Source organism: Filicampus tigris, chromosome 12 (genome assembly GCF_054856515.1).
Source record: "Filicampus tigris isolate MCC_2025a chromosome 12, RoL_Ftig_1.0, whole genome shotgun sequence".
NCBI lineage: Eukaryota > Metazoa > Chordata > Actinopteri > Syngnathiformes > Syngnathidae > Filicampus > Filicampus tigris.
Genome location: NC_141228.1, coordinates 6651259 through 6667135, shown reverse-complemented (window position 1 = coordinate 6667135; position 15877 = coordinate 6651259). Strand labels below are relative to the sequence as shown.

Below are 15877 nucleotides of genomic sequence, written 5' to 3'. Positions count from 1 at the left end.
CAGGAAAGAGGTAACGGAGCAGCTCGTGGAAAAGATTAGTAGAGCAGATAGTTAAACTGCACTGTTGTAATCTAGCTATGCATCATGTTCTTTTCCTCATTAAGGTTTGCTGGTTAGCTTAAAGTGTTCCCAGCTGAATTCAAGCAAGAGTGCAATGGTTTTCAGTCACTGGGTGTTAGCCTCAAACTTACTGCGTCGATACATTTTATGCTGCTCCTCTACTGTACGGCTTGGTGCTTCAATATGAAAAGATAAGTTTTAGTGTGACTGCTGCTTAATTGTTGCATTACACTTTCTGAATTGATTACTGTATAAAGCACAAAGCCTGCTGCTGACTATTTTACATTTAAACACCGTACAGTGAACGCAGCTATAGAAGAACAAAGAACACTTTCAGAATGCAAGGTTCTAACTGAGAAGAAAGTCATTACAACACTGCAGGTCTAAAGTGCTTATAGCCTCCTGCTGCATCTCCTCTGCTTTATTTGCTCCATATGGTGTTTGACATGGTACCCGCGGAGGGGGCGGGGGTGCTGTGGGCGGAGGGAAAGCCTAGTATTTTGTCCGTCCTGAAATTTGATTCACAAGTTCAGGATCCTGGAAGACAAAAAGAAAAGGCAGAGGGGGAGGGAAGAAAGGGTTTCTTCTTCTAACCACCAGAGGCATAAACTCAACAAACAGCCTGCAACCTACTGGAAAAAGTAAGGTCTTTTCATCCAAGTTTTGTGTGTAATTGTTTAATAGAGCTAGTGTTTGACCCAAACGGGGTCACGTTGTTTGATTTCCCTCCAATTGTTGCTGCAGGGGCGCAAAATAAAAAGGACAGAAGTCATAATGACTTTTCATTGCGGTTAATTGTGACTATAGCTTAGCGCACGATGGGCCACATTTTGATTCACTTGACGGCCAAGTCATATTCACCCCATATTTAAGACACACATTTTGGAATTGCACAACATAGCGACGTCTTTTTTCCCCCCCCTAAAACGGGAGGAAAGGCGCACTATTCGAACCTACGCGCATTTTCCACATGCAGGCGACCACTGATTACCACCAACAACATTTATGTGGTTTTCAGTAATCTCTATATGGTATAACGTCTTTTTTTGTTTTGTTTTTTAGGGGGCAGCGGGGGGCAGATCCTAATTGCAGTGCAGCAAATATTTGCGTCGCGACTGTGCGCCAAAACGTCTTTACGTACCAAACGTGAGCCGCACATGTCAATGAAAGTCAACGTGGGCTTGAACCAACGAAAGGAGACGCGTGGTGGTTGTTGTTGTTGCGTTTAAAGTCATTTTTAACTCGCGCGGCGGGCGTGGGCTCATTTACTACTACAACTCACCATATGGGCTAAATCCGTATCACTGATCAGTCACCAACATTTAGGTCATATGTTGTTCCATGTAAATTTATATTATTTGAAGAGTTCAATTGCAATTGCAATAATCTTCTGTTTTTGCGAAATGAGTAAAATTTGTTTTTTACTTCTTGTTTAAAATAAAAATGTATTTTTGTGTTGCAGCCAGTTATGCTTTTAAGCGATTAAGAGGCGAACGAAAAGGTCTTTGTTATTTCATCGCAAAAGCAGACACTCCCAAAAAAATTGGAGTGGGTTAAAACAGGCAATAAAGTCCACCATTTCATGTGGCTTTGTGAATCAAAATTAGTAACAGGTGAGTGCACCAGAATAACCTAAATGTAACCCGAGAAAAGTCACATTCATTCAGTTTTCTAAGTTGCTGCTATCCTCGAGATCCTGCCGACCCACTTGTTTTCCCTGTCGACCCGCTTGGTTGCGACCCTGTGAGGCTAATGACGTCATCTATGACTGTTTCAGCAATTATCACATGTATTTCAAGCAGGGTGCGGCCGATCGGCCGGGCGTCCACCTGAGAGGGGTGGGCTGGTTTACACATGATGATTTTACATCATTGTTACGACTATAGTTTTTTTTTTTTTTTGTGATATGCACCATGAATCGATGCTGAGGCAATATGCTAGTACTGCATGATTTTGGACCATTTGGCTATGGATGGATGGATGAGTGGATGGATGTGACTTTCATTTCCACAAAGGCCTCCTTCCATCACAATGACCCAATTACATGACTTGTATGTGAGCAAAGGACTCCTTTCCTTTCTGGAATCTTTTAATAGTTTTCCATATTAGGGATATTCTCTGGGGTTATGTTTACATCTCCAGATGTATTGTTTGTATCAACCTGGGATAGGCTCCAGCTCACTTGCTGCCCCACAAGGCACATAGAAAATCAATGAGTGGATGTAAAATCTTTGAATCTTTTTCTCTTGTTTCCATTGCCTGTTTGTTTTGTTTTAGTCAGGTGCCGGGCTGTGTGACTATGAACACGTCAGGGCTTAAGGCCGACGACGGGCAGAACGCGGAGGAACTCGACAGCATGAAGGAATCCATCAGCGACATCATCAACCAGCTACAGGACATCGACCCCGCCAGGCTGTCCTTCTCACCCTTCCTTGACCTGGACACTCAGATCTGCATGGCGCCCGTGTCAGACAGCCCAGAGTCCTCGGTGGAGGAGCTGCACTCATCCTCCCACTCGGCTTCCGGCTCCCAGCGCTCCTTGGAGCCTCCGACATTGGCTGAGGAGCCTAAGAGTGAGTTCCCACTGCTACTTTTGTTTTGAGGCAAGAGAGTAAAAAGTCAACTCAGGTAAATGTGTGTCCAATCTTGATCCAAGTGGGTTTAAAACAAAATCAAAACATATGAGGGAGAAAAATTATGTTTATTTAGGTCAGACTTTAAGAACTGGATTTAAAACCAACAGCAGGCAGCTTGAATTTGGAAAACAGGTATTTGCACTTACAAAATTGTGCACTAGAGGTTAGCATGTCCCCCTTAAAGTTCTGAGGTTTTGGGTTTGAATCTTGGCTCCAAGACCTGCTTTGTGCATTTTTAATGTTCTTCCACTTTTTGCATGGCTTTTCTCCGGGTACTGCGTCTTCCTACCACATTCCAAAAACAACATATGGGGTCCCTAAAGACTCTACATTTTGTTGTTGGATGTGAATACGTTTGTGAATGGTTGAAAATGGTGGCAACCAGTCCACGGTGTACCCTACCTCTCAGCCAATGTCAACTGGGATCGGCTCCAGCTCACCTGTGCCCATAATGAGGGCCCATAAACTAGCTGTTAAAAATCAATGGATGGAAGTACTTGCACATATTAAAAACTAAGGTCAATGGACTTTGAAAGTTTAAGTCAAAAAGGTTCCATGTACTCTATGTATCTGCTTTTGTCACCATGCTGACATTCTAAACCACATGTACCACATATTAGTCATGACCACATTATTATAGGACGAAGACATGGGTGGAGCATCCATCTTTATACTCAGACTTCCAATTTACTTCAGTGACACCCCTTTACTTAAAATCAGGGTCCCGTCCTCACTCTACTGTCTAATGAATGTTGTACAACACTAACTAGTTTAGCTCCCAGTACAGTTGGTATGACACTATAACTTCGCACTGCACGCACACACACACGCAAGTTGGAACAACATGGTCCCCAAAGTGAAGGTTATTGTAAAAATTACACGAGAGATTGTACAACTTATGATCCCGTAGTGGTGCAATTCCAAGCTTAATCTATTTGCTTAAAGGACCCGTAAAATATAGACGGTAGCATAAAATATCGTTAATATTCTCCATAACAATCAATAACTTTTGTAAAGGCAGTGGTTTAATTGTGTGTTTTTGGAATGTGGGAGGTAACCGGAGTACCCGGAGAAAACCCACGCAGGCACGGGGGGAACATACAAACTCCACACAGGAAGGCCGGGGCCGGATTCGAACCTACGACCTCTGCACTGTGAGCCGGATGTGCTAACCAGTCGCCCACCTCTAACTACTTTGTATTAAATGTATTCCTAAAGTCATACACTATAAAATCAAGTCACAATAAAAACAGCAAAAGTACCAGAATTTACTAGTGTAATTGTGGTGCAACAAATTAGCATTTATTTTCTTCCTTGGGCTGAGCTTCCTTGAGCCTGTGAGGCTGCTAACAGTTGACTGGGACCGTGCCGCACCATGATAAATAATGATGTTATCAAATTCAATATAGACAAAATATTAACATTTTACTGCTGAAAATTGCAAAATTAGCAAAGTATGCCTTTAATAAAATTCTTCCTGCTACAATGTCAACAAACAAGAGCAGTCCAATTACCTCGACTCAGCCTTTGAAGATTACCATTGATATCATGACAGCAATTTCCATTTATTCAGTGGTTCCCAAAATTTTGGTCTTGTGCACCCCAAAATATTTTGTCATCCCAGGAGTACGTCCCTCACTTATGCGTGTTGATTATTCTCCAAAAGTAGAACGTAACACAACTGATTATTAGGTGAAAATAGTTTTATTTTGTTTCCTTAGAGGGAAGTCAACCCTAACATATTTTTTTGAAGAATATGTTCTATGCAAGCCTACTAGTTGAAACAAGGCATTCTGATAAATATTGCGTTTGTGGAATAAGAGTTAAACCATTCGTTTTTAGCCATCCCCGGCCATTTTGTCACTTCTGTCGACTGAAAATGACATCACAACTACCCAGCGCTCAGGTAACGACCAATCACGGCTCAGCTTTAGAAAACAGGCGAGCTGTGATTGGCCGTGCCCTGCAACTGTCATGGCATTTTCAGTTAACAGTCACAAAATGGGAGGGGGCTAAAAACAGGTGGATTTTGCTGCTTAACTCATATTCCACAAACACAATATTAATCAAAATGTTGTGTTTCAACTAGTGTGCCTGCTGGGAACATATTCTTGAATAAAAACATGTTTGGGTTGATTTACACTTTAAGTTGAACATTTAATTCTTAAGCATGGTTTTTGTTTAACTCAAATTGAACATAAAATTAAATAATATGATGCCTCGAAGATAATTAATACAAAATCTGAATAAAAATAAACCTTCCTCTGTTATATATAACATTGACAAAAAACATGGATCTCCTTTGAATAAGTCCCCTTAAAACAGGCATTTAAACTTGAACTGAACAAGAATAATATTCAGACCCACGATAGCAGTTTTTCTTTTCATCAGTCATCCGAGCTTTAATGAGACACTTGAGCTGTGCCACAGGTTGTTAGGGTTAGGGCTAGGGTAGGGCCTGGGAATAAATTATTAAATGTTTCCGAGTACCCCCTGCAATGTGCTCTTGTACCCCTAGGGGTACGCGTACCCCTGGTTTTGAAACATTGGTCTAATCAACGTGATTGATATCAGCTACAATATTAATCATAGACTGGCTAGTTCTCACGGGAGCAAAGCACACAGCAGGAAAAAAAACAAGTTACCACAGAGATACTAAAAACATGTTTACATGTGGATGCAGCACTTAATAAACTAGGTTGTGTGTATGTGGACTCGTCATCAAACACAAACTTCCTCCCTGCTTTGCCTAAATTTGCAAAAGAGAAAACAATTTCCTCTACTGCAATTTTATCCAGATACTCACTAAAATGTAATGAATGGAACACCTCTCCATAAAATCGGTTGTGTATATTACATCATCCTGACAACAAACCAACCAACCAGAATCTAAATAACGCAAACTTAACGTATTTTGAAGTCTAGAGTCAGAAAAATCACAGTCCGAATTGTCTACAGTTATTTTAGGTAGCTGCTGAAAAAAACATTGTGGAATACTGATTGAATGCCAAATTCAGTAATGGGAAACAATCACAAACATATTAAATCAAAACAAACTTAGCAAGCTAATAATTACTGTATATTCCATTACGCAGCACTGCTTTGTTGATGTTCTGGGAATTGATAGGATGTGACAGCGCAGATAATTTGGGGTCCAGGCTTTAAAATGATCAGGTCCTCAGCCTCACTGTGGAAACCTCAACTTTTCTAATATGTGGAAAACTCAGTAGATGTGTGTGTGATGAGTGAGAGCCTCCAGTGGTCTGATTTGACTATGTGGTTTTGGATGCTGCCTTAACCCATTAAGGACGGGAGCGAATGAAATGCATCAGAATATACATGTGACAGTGTCTTGAGTTGTCAGAGGATATCCAGAATTTTTTCGAGGAGTAATGGCGGCACAGTTGATCGCGGGAGCTCTGATATAAGTCACGGCAGTGATATAGACAAGTGTTTTTCAAACTTTTTTGAGTCAAGGCACATTAATTTCGTTGAAAAAATCCCGCGGCACACCACCAGCTGAAATTGTGAAAAAAAAAAAGCTTATTTTAACAATATAAGTGTTATATTGTTTATATAAGCATTTTTTAACATTGAAGAATGACGTTATATTATAAAGTCTTGAATAGGAATTAAATAAACACAAAGAAAAAAGGATTTTATAATGTTTCATATTGATACTTACTCAGTGTGAAACATGTGCCTGTTTGGATAAACATGCGTCACTAATTCGCTTGTCTCTTATTGAAGACAGTTAGCTACCTGCTGCTGCTGCTGCTACCTGCTGGTATGGAAGAGTACTACAATGTAGTGAGGACATGATTACGCTGCCAGGCGCTAGACCGCACAGGCACACAAATGAGATCATTTCCCACGGCACACCTGACAATATCTTAGAGAGACAATGTCTCGGCACAGAGTTTGAAAAACACTGATATAGACAACCCGCTTGCGGACTTTAAAGCCGTGAAACCATCCAAACGTGATGTATGGTTAAGATATATGTTCGTAGACAATGACGATTTAAACGTAAACAGCATGCGAATTACCACTCGATTTTTTTTTAATTAAAAAGTGCTACACTTGCATCTTCGACTGAAACAGTAAAGATTAATAAACTCTGAAAGCCACACGTTCTAAGCTCTCAAATTCTTTTGAAATTATGTTTTTTTTTCTGCTACAGGGGCTGTGATATTAATTATTCTGTAGGTGGCGAAAATGTCAGGTTCTCAAGGGTGACTCCAAAGACGACCGTCGGTTTTAGAGAGATGTCTCACGAGGGGCTTCGGGCTTTAATCGGTTAATATGTGCTTGTGGTTTGAACAGACTCGGCCTCCTGCCACCAGCGGCCCAACAATGGCCTCCGCGAGGAGCAAAGGAGAGACGGCCACACAGAGGAGGGAGCGCTGGATCAAACTCTTTCCACTCCGATCACCACAGAGCACGATTTGGCCGGCGCGGCGGAAAACTGCATCAGCGCTCCAGCCCTGATGTCTCAGGGAGACATCCCCAATGGCACAAACACACTAAAATGGAGTCCAGAATCCACTCGTCTGGACTGTACAGCGGATGAGGTTCGACCCCTGAATGGTCCACCTTCGGACGGCGTGGAGCTGACTGTGTGGAGCCCAGAGGGTGTGCTGGACACTCGCGAGGATGCACCCGAGGCGTCCGCCGGTGGTCGGTGCTGCTGCATGTGCAAATGCTGTCAGAGCGGCAGAGTCCCCGCCTTCCTCTCAGTGCTGGCCTCTTTCCTGTGTACGTCGGCGATTCTCTACGCACTCCATACCTACGTCCACATACAGCCCCCTGATTGCCCCGACGTGGTCAGCCGGGTTGTCTTCACCCTCTGCTGCTGTGTGGTGGCCGCGCTCCCCATCGTACTCGGTAGGCATCGTTCACAACAGACACGCATGGAGCATAAAGATTAGAAAGGATTCAGTTTGTCTGGCCGCCTCGTCTTGGAATGTTTGAACGTCTCCTGTCCCCTTTCATTTGGTGCACTTCCAACCTCAGACTAGCAGACGTCTGCTCGCGCTTCTGCACGGGGAGGCGTGTTGTTTACTTCCTTGTTTGTGGCAGGCCATTTGAACATTTATTCGACATCCTAACTAGTACACTCTTTGTGCTCACTAGTATGGCATTTCAGCATACCGGGGCACACTAGTCAAGCGACTGTGTCGTACTTGAGTTTATTTTATTTTTTTTTACATTTTTTTTTCCTTTCATTGCATGACATTTGTGCACACTCGTGCAATGACTTTGGCACACTCGTAGAACAACTGTTCCTAATTAGGCCAAATTGTGCACTTGTTGACAACTGTGTGATACTAGTCCTACCAGTGACATAAAATTCCACGAATAAATAATTACAGAATACAGTGATTTGCAAATCATTTCAATCAATAGTCAACTGACTATACTACAAAGACAATATATTTAACGTTCCAACTTATCAACTGTATGTATTTATTTATTGATTGATTGATTTTTAAAATATTCACTCAATTCTAATTTGAACATTGCGCTGATAACAGTCATGATGGTCTTTTTCCTCTTTGGCCCGGAGGACACAACGTCCATGATTTCCAAAAACTATTTGAAATGTGGCCTCGTCAGACCACAGTACACGTTTTCCACCTGCATGAGTCCATCTCAGATCGTGAGTCGAGATAAGACGGCTGCGTTTCAGGGTGTTGTTGCTACAGTATATGGCTTTTATTTTGCATGGTACAGTTTTAACTTGCATATGTAGATGCTGCAACAATCTGTTTTAACTGACAACGGTTTTCTGAAGTGTTCCTGAGCCCAAACGGCAATATCCTGTACTCTATGATTCTGTTTTTAATGCTGTGCCGCCTGTGGGATCAAAGGACACGGGCATTCAATGTTGGTTCTTTTTTGGGATGTGTTGCTGGCATTAAATTCATAATGAGAGAATATTTAAAAAAACAAAAACAAAAAAAACAATAGCATTGGGTTTCAACATTAAATTTCTTGTCTTTGCGGTGGATTTAATTGAAAATAGTTTGAAAAGGATTTGCAAATCATTGTACTCTGTTTTTATTTACGTTTTTCGCAACTTCCCAACTTCATTGCAAATTGCCATTTGGACCAGTACTTGCATCTTGCACTGTGACTGGCTGGCGACCAGTCCAAGTTAGACAAAGTCAGCTGGGATAGGCTGTTTTAAAAATTGATGGATGGTGCGTTAACATTTCGTGCTTTAATATAATGGCATGCACATGTTGACTAGTGCACAGTTATGCCTCACTAGTAATGTGTAAAGTAGTTGTTCTACTATTGTGCATTAATGTCATGCAATAGTGGAAAAAGTGTCGCTGATACGATGCAGTCATCCTATTATTGGACTCTAGCTGTTCTACTAGTGTGCTGAGCTGTCGTACTAGTGAGAAATGCAGTTCAGCATACTGGTAGGGTATCAATTAAACGCTCAAAAGTGTCGCTTAAAAATAGAAACTACAAAAAGAGGCTCTTTTGTCTTCCTGGTCTTATTGTTACAGAAGAGAAGGCAGTAGCCTAGATTTGCAACCTGCATTTTAATTTAGTTTGTTCTTTGAAATCTTTTCAATTTATTTCCTTTGGTCTGTTCTCTTAATTTCCTAATGCTTCTCCTGGCTGCACTACTTCCATTTGTACACGTATTTGAATGTTGTTGTTTTTTTTTTTGTCCAATCAGATTTCAGCCCTTATATTTTGACTTGTCTTCCCAGGGCCTTCACAATCAGTAGTGCTGGACGTTGTAACTTAAACTAAATTAGCAATAGGACTGTGTCTTTCACCAATCACATTTCATGTGGTCCATGGCCATCTTGCAACCAAAATTCATCTTTACCTGACAATGTCAAGCTGGAGTATTTGCATGCGGCTGTGTGCATTCAAATGAAGACACACAAAAAACAAAGACTAACTCACTTCATATTTGCATTTGTTTTCGAAACGGATTTTCACTCTCTCAAACAATGTGTTGCCAGAACATTGATAAGGGAACTGCAATATGTTCTGTGAGGCAAGTGGACTCCCAAGTTTTTCTAATTACACGACAAAGTAATTTTTTAAAGGCTCAACTCATCAAATATTTATTCATGTCAGCGGCTTTCCTATGTAACCTCCATTTGGACGCTAATTGGAAACGCCGTAATTTATCAAGAAATGTAAGACTAATTCCATACCGTGAAAAATCTTATTACATGCCCACCCCAAAATGAGCCTTAAAGCGGAAGTCAACCCAAACATATTTTTTTCAAGAATATGTTCCCAGCAGGCCCACTAATTCAAATACGGCATTCTGATTAATTTAGCGTTTGTGGAATATATATTAAGCCGCAAGATGCACTCGTTTTTAGCCATCTCTGGTGGCGACCATTTTGTCTTCTGTCGACTGAAAATGATATCACAACTGCTCACAACGACCAATCACGGCTGACCTGTTTTCTGAATCTGAGCCGTGATTGGTCATTGTGAGCAGTTGTGATGTCATTTTCAGTCGACAGAAGACAAAATGGCCACCCCCAGAGATGGCTAAAAACGAGTGGATTAACACTTATTCCACAAATGAAATATTTATCAGAGTGCCCTGTTTCAACTAGAGGGCTTGCATAGAACATATTCTTGAAAAAAATATGTTTGGGTTGACTTTCTCTTTAAAAGTCCTACTATGGTCCCCCAATTTGCCTACATCCTTTATTATCAGAATGATTCAGGTTAAAAACCCTTTTCCCATACCTATGACTAATGTCTATCAAAGTAATTAAATTTTTTTGTTTAGGGTTTTTGGAAAATCTTGTTCTTTCACTGTACACACTTTTAGTATTTTCCGTAAGCTTTTTTTTTTTGTTTTTTTAATGTCTTTACTTTTAAATCTATTTAACTCTTAATTTAATTTTGTACTTTAAATTAAAGGATGTTAAGCATATTGTGTTACGTTGTGTATGAAATATGCTACGAATCAGTGATACTATATTTTTTCACAACCCCTAGGTACGGCCTAGGAACTGGTAAACTTCTAAATAACATGTTTTATTGAGCCGTCTGTATATTACCCTGCCTCAGTTTCAGGTTTAAAAAAAAACATTTAATTTTTTTTTTTTTTTTTTTTTTTTTAATTGAGTGTTATTCACAGGATTTGTTTTGAATCAAACTCTTTATTGGGGCCCCCTAGAAATCTTATGCTAAGCTTTCCACAGTTAACTATAGGAATATATATCTATATATATATATGCTGCTAACCTGTTTCTTCTGTGCCCTCTCCACTCCAGCGATGCTCTTGGGTGCAGTGTGCCGCTTCTGTAGCGCCTCGTTCAGGTTGCACGAGTTACCTCCCAGAAGACATGCAATTCAGCAGCTGTTTGTTACTGCATCCCTGGAGTTATTATTCCTCTACGTCCTCAACCTTATCGTCATGGCGGCCTTTATCCCTCAACAGGAGCTCAAGTCGGTGCCAATATTGGTTGCCATGTTCATTCTAGGAAGGTAAGGCTTAGCTTTGTCTAGATGTCTAAATTTTTTAAAGTGTCAGTGGGCCAGGTGCTTCACAGAATGTAATATTTGTTATTTCAACATTTAAAAAGTCAAATATTGTGACCACTTCTTGGGGATAAAGTGTATTCTCATTTTTATTTTTAATCAATTTAGAAATAATCAAACAATCAGTTATTTAATAAGATGATTAAAAACACTCTAAAATGTATGTTTGTTTTTATGATTGTTTTTATTAGAGTTTTTGTAAAAAATCAATCAATTATCAAATGAGATACATACATTATAAAAATGCAATAAATCAATTTTAATGAACGAATTTTAGGGAAAATAATGACTAAATGGTAAATGGTCTTTCACTTGTGAAGAACTTTTTTACCTTAGGTAGTCAAAGCGCTTTAACACTGTATATTCATTCACCTACTGATGACACACCATCAAGAGCAACTAGGGGTTCAATATCTTGCTCAAGGACACTTCCACAATGGCCGGGGACCAAACCCCCAAGGTTGGGGGACGACCACTCTAGCAACCTGGTATTGTAGACTAAATAAATACAACAACTATTACAGGAGTGTTTGTAATATTAAAGCTCGGTGAGTCGCCCACCCCTCTTCTCAAAGCACTCCAACAAAATATAAAAGTCTAAACTGTATTTAGACTAGAGCACCATGCTTAGTCAGGTAATTGCTACATGTGTTTCATCCCATAGCAAATAGTAGTAGTGAAGCACTCTGCATTTAAGTATTCCTTTTCAGTACTTCTATATTTAATTTTTTAACCATCAAACATAGAATTACATGTTTGGATTTTTTTTAACCATACGGTGTAACCTACAGTTAAGACAAATGCTGAGTGAAACGTGAAATTGTACTTGTTCAATGAATATCTTTTAAAATAGCAAAAGACTGATGTGTTGAGAGTCTCCATCTTGATATATATATTTTTTTAACTGAGGAAAAAGCTGAGTTGATTAGAATTTTCTCAGAGATATGATGTTAGAAGTAGCTAGATCCTTAAAGAGGAAGTCAACCTAAACATTTTTTTTTTCAAAAATATGTTCTATGCAAGCCCACTAATTGAAACAACGCAATATGATTAATATGAAATATGAGTTAAGCAGCAAAATTCACCCATTTTTAGCCATCTCATCTCAACTTCTGTTGACTGAAAATGACATCACAACTGCTCAGGGCTCAGGTAACGACCAATCACAGCTCACCTGTTTTCTGAAGCTGAGCCGTGATTGGTCGTTACCTGAGCCCTGAGCAGATGTGATGTCATTTTCAGTCGACAGAAATGACAAAATGGCCGCCTCCTCAGATGGCTAGAAAGGGGTGGATTTTTCTGCTTAGCTCATATTCCACCAATATAGCAATATTAATCAGAATACCTTGTTTCCTAAGATGCTTCGTCAAGTAAAATGTGTACCTCGGCTCAGTAAATGTTGGGAAATACTAAATTAGTTATTGCATTTACTTTATTCATTAAGTTACAGTTCTTTATAAAAGATCTACAATTTATTTTTTTGCTTACCAATGCTGGTTATGATGTGTGCGCCGTGGACCACAGTTGGTCTATTTTCGACTCAAAACAACCACAATTACAATGTCAACAAAGCCAAACTCTAAAAGCTACTGTAAGTCAGACTTGTACACAACAAAAGTGTAGTAGCTTGACCATGTTTAACATTACAATCCTACTAGTACGTACTATAATAATACAACTTGAGCAAGGGCTGTTTTGTCAGCACTAGTTCAGTGTTTGGATGTGGATTTATTATATTGACATTTCCTTATACTTATTTGGTTGGTTAGGTAAGTATATATACTGTACAATCAAATCTTCTATATGTGGTATCTTGCCTCCATGAACACGTCAGTTCATCTTTTGCCTTGTTGTTCTTTGCCCCTCAAACAGGCTTGTTTACTGGGCCAGCCTGAATATGTGCAGCTCCTGGCGAGGCTTCGGTTCCGGCCTGACCGTCTTCCCGCTCGTTGTCATGGTGGCTTACAATATGTTCAACCTTTACAACCTGTACCTCAGAGGGCCGCTCTTTCCCTCCCAAGACGTCCTCTTTAATCAAGTCACCACGTCTTCCTGGTTGGGGGAGACGTCGCAGAGCCCGAGTGACACACCAGACGTTCTGGCCACGGACTTCCCGAACTCTCAGTGAGGACGTGGATGCTCGTCTTTCAGGAGGAAATCTCTTTAAAAATAAGTCATTCCTGTGGTCTGCAGTCCGGCAAAGCTGCGCAAGCTGCCACGATAACCTCTGAGTCCTTGATGGCTTCACTTGTGATTTAACTCCTCCTAGACTGGACTTTTTAAAAAGTTGTTTATTATTTGAAACTATAGAGCTCTTTGCCTGCTTGTGGTGGGTTGGTTTGCCTGCTTGTGGTTTGAACCATGCTCAAGTCCTCCAGCATGTGTCCTTTCAAGCTATTCCAGTACCTACAATATATTTCATGTCTTCAACTCTCATATGGCTTAAAAGCGAAAAACACAGCAAAAGCTATCCGTTTTTTCAAAGTTCTTAAATGTAAAAAGTTTGTTAATATGAAGGAAAAATAAAATCCAGTTATGAAAAAAATGTTGGCTTCTTTAACATATTGTCTGCTGATCTACTCTCAGAAAAACGTGTCTGCATGCAGGATTGGGACTGACGTTGTGCTCCAAGTTGCCCTCCATCTGCCTCCTACTGGCGTTCTTTGCTTCTGATGTTTCTCTCTGTGTATGTGGCGGCTGTAATGAGCCCCCCTCAAAAAAGAAAACCAACAGAAGACTAATAAAAATAGACTTAATTGCAGACAATTATTTTGGTATAACTTCATACATCAAAAGAGACATGTGCTCTTCCCACCCAGCTCAATGGAGGAGAATGTTAAGTTTTAAAGTTGGGTTTCAAATGAGTGTTTTACTTAAAAACGGTCCTGATATTTAAGAGAAGTTCCAAATTTGAGATGTCAGAATGTATGACTTGGGTTTTTACTCAGTCACTCAGTTTCAAAATAGAATTTCAGAGGAGGGTTTGACTTACAAACTGGGTCCCAGGTTTTAACAGTGTTTACAAAATTGAGTTTAAAAAAACAAACAGCTGTCAGAATGTGCGACCTCTGGTTTTAAAACAGTCAGGGGTTCAAAAGAGTTTGGCTTCCAAGCAGCGTTCCGATTTTTAACAGTGGTACTGTATTGCTTACAAAATTGAGTTAAAAACTTCAAGTCTGAGAAAGTCTCTGATCAGGATTTGATACCCACCCCTCATGTCTGAAATCAGGCGTGCTACCAACTGAGCCATGTTGACACCTACGATTCCTAACCAGTCAGGATTTCAAATGAGTGTTTACCCTCCAAGCGATCACTATTTTTGACTGTTACAAAATTGAGTTGAAAAATTCTTCTGTCGGAAGGAGGGTTTGGCTTCCAAAGCAGGGCCCCGATTTTTAACAGTAATTCAAAAATTGAGTTTAAAAGGTTCAGCTGTCAGAAAGTGTGACCTTGGGTTTTAAAGCAGTCAGGCTTTCAAAGTAGGGTTTGACATACAAGCAGGGTACCGGTTTTCAGCGGTTCCAAATTTGAGTTAAAATAAACAGCTGTGAGAATGTCCCTGATCTGCATTTGATTCCTTGTCACCCATGTCTAAAGTCAGCAGTGCTACCCACTGAGCGATCCAGACACCCCAGGGTGTAGAGCAGAACAAAATTGAGTTGAAAAATTCCAGCTGTCAGAATGTGTGACCTAAAACAGTCAGGGTTTCAAAGAAGGGTTTTGCATCCAGCAAGGTGGGCGGCCAAGGTGCAGTTGAATCGCTCTAGCAGTCCATCACTCTGAGGATGCAGAGGTGTCGTGTGGGACTTTCAGTTGCCCAGTCGGCATACCTCTCCAAAGACCTGGGCCTCACAGTTCCAACCCTGGTCGCTGTGGAGCTCCTCTGGTGCACCAAACTGACTAATCATCTTGTTGACCAGGTATTCAGCAGTGGTGGCAGTGCTCTGGTCCAGAATGACATAAACCTCTGGCCAGTTGGTGACGTAGTCCATTGCCCCCAGGACATAGTGGTGGTTTCCACTTCCGAGACTGGGAAAGGGCCCATGTCTATACCCAACTACTCCGTGGGTGCCACCACCTGGTTTTGGCTGGACCATTGACATTACAGGGCTTTTGTCTCCAAGTCCAGCATGGCGACAGTTGACCATGCAGGTCGTCGGCTCTCTTCCATCCATTGTTGGACATGGCAGAGGATGCAGTTGTCCCTCTGTTCCCGCTGGAGCTGCGCTGAGTCGATGTCCTCCACACCCAGCAGCGCGGGTAAGTCGTCGCGCCAGGCGTCTCCATTGGCATGTTGGCATGGGCGGCTGCAGTATTCGATGACCTGGTCCCCGTGTTCTCCTCTTGGAACATCAAAGCCTGCAGTACATTCGAAGAGCCGGCCACCATGTAGCTCCGCCCCTGAGTCATCCATCCATCCATCCATCTGGGCTATATTTTACCCCATGCCCTTTTACAATCACAAAATTTAAATTATAGCTTTTTTTTAAATAGATGCTGTAGCTTTGTTTTAAATATTGTAGATATTTTAAGATTTTAATAGATTTCCACAGAGTGACGAAGTGGCACATGGACATCATATAATGCTTATTGTTTTACATGAACAGAACAGTACTTATATAGTATCTTGAAAA

At 40.8% G+C, this 15877-nt stretch overlaps 1 protein-coding gene across 2 annotated transcripts; it reads left to right on the top strand.

Annotated features, from left to right (window-relative positions):
* The first annotated feature begins 570 nt into the window (after positions 1 to 570).
* On the top strand, positions 571 to 13882 carry LOC147138195 (uncharacterized). Of its 2 annotated transcripts, XM_086048088.1 has the most exons (5): positions 571 to 701; positions 2338 to 2633; positions 7023 to 7583; positions 10976 to 11189; positions 13116 to 13882. In XM_086048088.1, the coding sequence occupies exons 2-5, from the start codon at positions 2360 to 2362 to the stop codon at positions 13369 to 13371; spliced, it is 1305 nt and encodes a 434-aa protein (XP_085904214.1). In that variant the 5' UTR covers positions 571 to 701; positions 2338 to 2359; the 3' UTR covers positions 13372 to 13882. The 2 variants fall into 2 exon arrangements, with proteins under 2 accessions (XP_085904214.1, XP_085904213.1); XM_086048087.1 differs by lacking the exon at positions 571 to 701 and having other exon boundaries at positions 1417 to 2633.
* Positions 13883 to 15877: the final 1995 nt, after the last annotated feature.